General features: G+C 52.2%; 1 protein-coding gene across 1 annotated transcript; it reads left to right on the top strand.

Moving 5' to 3' along the window:
* Positions 1-711: 711 nt before the first annotated feature.
* On the top strand, positions 712-5,896 carry NKX2-1 (NK2 homeobox 1). The gene is made up of 2 exons (XM_042437856.1): positions 712-1,285; positions 3,384-5,896. Exons 1-2 carry the CDS (start codon positions 916-918, stop codon positions 4,118-4,120), a joined length of 1,107 nt encoding a protein of 368 aa, XP_042293790.1. The 5' UTR covers positions 712-915; the 3' UTR covers positions 4,121-5,896.
* Positions 5,897-6,195: the final 299 nt, after the last annotated feature.

Here is a 6,195-nt window from a genome sequence, read left to right as displayed (position 1 = left end):
CCCCCCCCCCCTTCGCTCCATCCATCGCTTCAGTCCTGACCTTCCTTGTTCAGACGGGGGTAGGAGGCGGAGGGAGGGTAGGCGGGTGTGTGTGTGTGTGAGAGAGAGAGAGAGAGAGGTGGAGGGGGTGGGCGAGGGGTGCCGGTTGAGCGGGGGGGGGGGGTCGGAAGAACTAGCTCTCCTTTAAACTGGATTTCTTTGGAAACTCAGGAGTGGGAGTGTTGGCGCAGTGGGGCTTGAGGGGTGAAGAAAGAAAGAAAGCCCCCTCCCCTCTAACTTTCTTAGGACCGCTTTTCCTTCCCTTTCCAAGCTTAGGCTCCCACCTGCTCCATGGGGGGAGAAATACATCCATAAAAACGGATTGATCCCGGTTTAGGGGGAAGAGGAAGGAACTTTGCAGACTTTTTAATTTGGGGGGATTTTGTTTTTAAAGGGGGGGGAAGGAAGGCCAAGAGGAGGGAAAGAAAAGGAAAAGCAGTCGCAAGGCCCCGGTGTTTACCTTGCCGCGTGATCAGCATGTAGGCTAAGGATGGGGGGCGAGCGGTGGGCTCCTTCTTCCTCTTCCTCTTCCTCCTCTTCCTCTTCCTCTATTGTCTTGCTCCGGGAGCGCCTTCGCCCCGCCTCTGGTGGCCGCCTCAAACCTGGCGCCGGGCTAAAACAAACGCAAGCCAGCGCCCAGCCGCCACTCCGTCCAATTAAGGCGGACTCGGTCCCCGCGCTGACGTGAGCCTCCCGCCCGGTTCTCGGCGGCAAGGAGTGGAGTGGAGGGGAGTGGAGTGGAGTGGAGGGCGACCCACCCAAAGATTTGGCATCCCAAAAAAGAGAGAGGGGGGAGTGAGAGAGAGAGCGAGAGAGAGAGCGAGTTTTGCCTCCCCTTTCCCCTTTTCTCCCTCCTCTCCCCCCAGCCGCCGCATCATGTCGATGAGCCCCAAGCATACGACGCCGTTCTCCGTGTCTGACATCCTGAGCCCCTTGGAGGAGAGCTACAAGAAAGTGGCCGCCATGGAAGGCAGCAACCTGGCCGCCGCCTACCGCCAGTCGCAGGTGGCCCAGCCGGCCCTCCAGCAGCACCCCATGGGCCACAACGGCACCGTCTCCGCCGCTGCTGCCGCCGCCGCCGCCGCCTACCACATCCCCCAGCTCTCCCACTCCGCCGCCGCCATGGGGGGCTACTGCAACGGCAACATGGGCGAGCTGCCCCCCTACCAGGACTCCATGCGCAACGGAGCCTCCGCCGCTGCCAGCGGGTGGTATGGACCCAACCCGGACCCCCGCTTCTCCACCAGTAAGTCCCCCCTCTCCCCCGGGCCTCTTTCGGGGAGCCTGGCCCAACTTCGGGAGGCAAGAGGGAGTCGGGGGAGGGGAGCGCCCCAGGAGCCCCTCTCCAGGCTTTGGGTCAGGATGATAATTTGGACCATTTGCTCCTAATCCCCCATTTCTCCTTTCTCTTCTCTCTTTCTCTGGTGTTCTTTTCCTTCCTCCTCTACTTCTCTTTTCTTCTTTTTTTCCTATTGTTTTCCTTCCTCTCCTATTTCTCTTCTTTCTCTCTCTTTTTGGTGTTTTCCTTCCTCTCCTATTTCACCTTTCTCTTTCCTTCTTTCCCCATTTCTCCTCTCTCCTCTTTTCATTTGATATTGTTCTTCTTCCTTCCCCATTACTTCTTTCTTTTCTCTTCTCTCCTCACTTTCTTTGGTGTTTTCCTTCCTCCCCTATTTCTCCTCTCTCCTCTCTTTCCTTGGTGTTGCTTTCCTTCCTTCCCCGTTTCGTCTCTCTCCTCTCTTCCTTTGGTGTCACTTTCCTTCTTTGCCAAGAAGAGGTTTCTGACCTTCTGGTGGACTCTTTGGCTCCCTCTTGGCTTTGGCCGGAGGATGGAATAGGCAGTCCTTTTGCGCTCTCCGGTCAACCGCATTCAAAGAAACAGAAGAGGGCTCGGGAGAAGACTATTTTTTCTGGGACAGATCCCGGGGGCGGCTCAGTCTATGAGGAAGGCAGGGCAAAGCTTCAGAAGCGACAAGGAGCTATGAAGAAGTTAAGAAAAAAGCGCGGGGCGGGAGGCAGCACCGAATTGGGAGATCCACATGTGTATAATTGTTTTCCAATATATGGACAGCAAAAAAAAAAAAAGTTCAAAAAGCGGGTGTGGGGAGAGACCCTGATAAGACCCTCTGAGTGGTTGGTTTGTTTTTAAAAACTAAATTTGAACGGGGGTAAACATCATTTGGGTCCTTCACCCCAAGTCCGATGTACTTTCCCAGGATGACATATGCTTCTGGACCATGTTGCGCAGAATTAATAATGCAGGGAGAAGGAGGAACAATTTGGTTAAATTCTCTGAACCAAGGCGAGGGGAGAAACATATATTAGCTTGATAGGCTGTAAGGACAAGTATTGTTCTGATGGTTGAGTTTAGGGTCTTTTCAATAATCCATCTGAATGCGTGTCTGTGTGTTTCAATATAAGGGTAAGGATGCCACCTCTAGCGTAATTTACAGCAGCAAAATGTCTGTTTCTGTATCGGACTCCTCTCCCTCGCTAGGCTTCAGTCTACTTCCACTTTAGTTTGGATTTTGCTGGAGATTTGATTTGAGGCCTTGGGAACAGCGGGGAAGGCTGCCGTAGAACAAACTCGCTAATTTTATGGATTCGTCCTGATTTCAAATCCAGTTTCGGTGGATTTTCCGTTCCTTTTGTGGGGGAAACGGGGGGGGCGGTGTTTCTGTTGCGATTTTGATTTGCATTTTTATTTGATGTGAGCGGCCTTAGCATTTAGGACTTAAAAGGAGACAGGAGGGGGTGCCGGGGAAAGGACTGGAGGCCGATTGAAACTCATTTTTCTCCCCCTCCCCCACAAAATCTGGATCCAGAATGCGGATCCGAGTTCTGAGTGTCTGGACTGAGGTCTGGTGTCAGGAAAAGTTGAGTAGTGGCGGTGTAGCAGGGGTGGCTTCTGTGTGACCTCCTAACCCCAATCCTACTCCTAACCCTAGCCCAACCCTAACACTACCCTCAACCCTAACCCCAACCCAAAAACTTACCCTAACCCCAAACCTAACCCAAACCCAAACACTACCTCCAACCAACACCAACACCAATTTTAACCCAAACCCCAAACTTAACCCTAATCCCAACCCCAACCCAAACATTACCTCCAAACCTAACACCAACCCCAAAACTAACTCTAACCCTAACACTAACCTCAACTCAAACATTACCTCCAACCATAACCCAACTCCAAAACTAACCCTAACCCCAACCTCAAACCTAACCCTAACCCCAACCACTAGCCCTAACCCTAAACTCTATCCCAAACCCCAACTCTAACCCTCGACCCTCAGCCCTGGGCCTGACGCTAACCATTTTCCTCTGACTCTTCTGGCTTGCAGTCTCCCGCTTCATGGGCCCGTCGTCGGGGATGAACATGGGCGGCATGGGGGGCCTGGGCTCCCTGGGCGAGGTGGGCAAGAGCATGGCCCCGCTGCAGAGTGCCCCCCGCCGGAAGCGCCGCGTCCTCTTCTCGCAGGCCCAGGTCTATGAGCTGGAGCGGCGCTTCAAGCAGCAGAAGTACCTCTCCGCGCCGGAGCGGGAGCACCTGGCCAGCATGATCCACCTGACGCCCACCCAGGTCAAGATCTGGTTCCAGAACCACCGCTACAAGATGAAGCGCCAGGCCAAGGACAAGGCGGCCCAGCAGCAGATGCAGCAGCAGGACGCCACCTCTTGCCAACAGCAGCAGCAGCAGCAGCAGTCGCCCCGCCGGGTGGCCGTGCCAGTCCTGGTCAAGGATGGCAAGCCGTGCCAGGCCGGCTCCAACGCTCCTGCCACGGCGGCGGGGGCAGCTGCCACGGCGCTGCAGGGCCACCACCACCACCAGCACCACCAGCACCAGCAGCAGCAGGCGGCCACCGCCATCACCGTGGCCTCCAACGGGGCCAGCCTGGGACAACACCACAGCCAGCAAGCCAGCAGCGCCGGGCAGTCGCCGGACCTGGGGCAACACGCCGGGAGCAGCCCCTCTTCCCTCCAGAGCCAGGTCTCGGCTTTGTCCCACCTGAACTCCTCCGGCTCGGACTACGGGACGGCCATGTCTTGCTCCACCTTGCTCTATGGGAGGACCTGGTGAGAGAAGCCCGGAGCCACCACCGATTGCGCCCTGACCATCACCCCCACCCCCAATTGCCCCATTGCCCCATGCCTTCCCCAGCACCACCAACACTACCATCACCCCCTGATGCTGCCTTCCCTTCCCTCACACCCACCTGGACATGCCTCCCCTCCCTCCTTCCCTGATTCTTTGTTCCTTCTTTATTTGTTTGTTTGTTTATCAAAGAAGTGTGGGGACGGGGACCTTTTTCTTTCTTTTTTTTAACGACAAGACAGAGACAAACTAAGAGACTTCCAAGGGGCGAAGTGTCATCCCTGCAAGTGTCATCATTCTCTGAAGAGAAGCTGGCGGCGCGGGAAAAGGACCCCACGCGTGAAGTGGAACTCCGCTGGGCGCTTGTATGTACAGATTTTAAAAGACCCCCCCCCTCAAGCTGGGGCGAGGGGTGGGTGTTTTGCTCCCCTACCCCATACATTAGTATACAACCCCACCCCCAACACACACACACACACACACACACTCTGAGAACACGCCCCCCCAACCCAAACAGTAGATGCAGAGACACTGAGACTCCCACGGCTTAGCATTCCCCCCCTTCTTCTCCCACTCACCCATCGGCCCCCCAACTTCTTCTGTTGGTTGTGAAGCTGTAGCTGTATAATGCTGTCGAAAACAAAAACAAAAAAAAGTTGGACTAAACCCATAGTTTTTAGTATCCTGAATATTTTGTTGATTAAATACATATTATATATATCTATATCAAGCTACGAACTACCAAACAAATCAAAAAACTTTTTTTAAAAAAAAGAAAAGAGAAAGAGAAAACAAAAAATATCCACTTTTTTCAATGGATGTCCACAGATCCGTGAATTTCCTTGCCAGTTTGGTCTTTTCTTGGCGCACGTTTCCTTCCTTCCTTCCTTCCTTCCTTCCTTGCCTTCTTTCTTTCTCTCCCTTGAGACTTAATGTAGATATATTTGGCTTTAAATATACTTCCTAAAAAGCTTCTAATAAATTATAAAGATCACAGATATTCCTTATTGCCTTTTGATCTTTCCACCGACACCCCCAACCGGGAGCCGAATGTGCCCCAAGGAAGATTCCCTTCTTCCCACGCAAAAATCCCGCGAAATTCAGCCCGAACAGTATTGCCGGACACACCTTCCGTGGAAACTGGCCCGAAAGGAAGAGAAAAAATACACGGAGGATTCATCTATTCCCGGTTAATTCAAATGACGCCCCTGTCCAAGATAATAAAGAGAGGCCGGAGACAAGGAAATCCAAGTGGCGTCGTTCGTAGAGGAAAGGCAATATTTGCAGACCCGCTAATCGAAATCCCCAAAGAGAGCATTTAAAGGTCCTGCTAATGGAGGGCTGGGGCTGGGGAAACCAGTAAGGGATATACTCACAGGTTGAAGTCGGGGGTGGGGAGAGAAATATAAAACCCTTGTAAAGAGCGTCCAGTTTTGTTAAAAAAACAAAAAGCAAACACCACCCCACAATTTCTACAAAGGTTTCCTATGTAATTGTATTTTAAGGAAAGTACGACCATCTTATTTATAACCAAAATAAAACGATAGTTTATTGTGAGCCACGTGTGACGTGTAGTTTGCATTAACTTTAAAAAAGCCAGATAAGAAGGTTTTGCTGGTTTTGATGCAGGAGTCTGGGCGTCTTCTCTCCCAGACTTTTGCTGGACTTTTTGTGAGATTCAGTGGCCAAATAGGGAGAAATCTCTGCGAGTTTAGAGTCCATTGATCGCTTTTTTCCCCTCGCTTTCAAGAACTAGACAAGGAAGCCAAGAAGCAAACTGTTTTCTACAAGCCAGTTTATCCGATCCTTCTGGATTTAAAGTTATGCTAAACCACATGCAGTTCAAGGCTGGAGTATGGAGGGAGTGGGGGGGGGGGGAAGAAGACTTTTTTGAACTATGCTAAACTCAGACTTTTGAGATATATATAACGCAGACTTTGAGCTAAATAAATGCAGCATCTCCGGCTTGCTTCAGGAGTATAGTTGTGGGGCAAGGGACAAAATGACGGCTTTTCTGTCTCCCCATTAAAATTCTCCTCCACTCTCCAAACGTCTCGCTT

This window comes from Sceloporus undulatus, chromosome 1, assembly GCF_019175285.1.
Source record: "Sceloporus undulatus isolate JIND9_A2432 ecotype Alabama chromosome 1, SceUnd_v1.1, whole genome shotgun sequence".
Taxonomy (NCBI): Eukaryota; Metazoa; Chordata; class Lepidosauria; order Squamata; family Phrynosomatidae; genus Sceloporus; species Sceloporus undulatus.
This window is presented reverse-complemented; position numbering and strand designations above follow the sequence as displayed.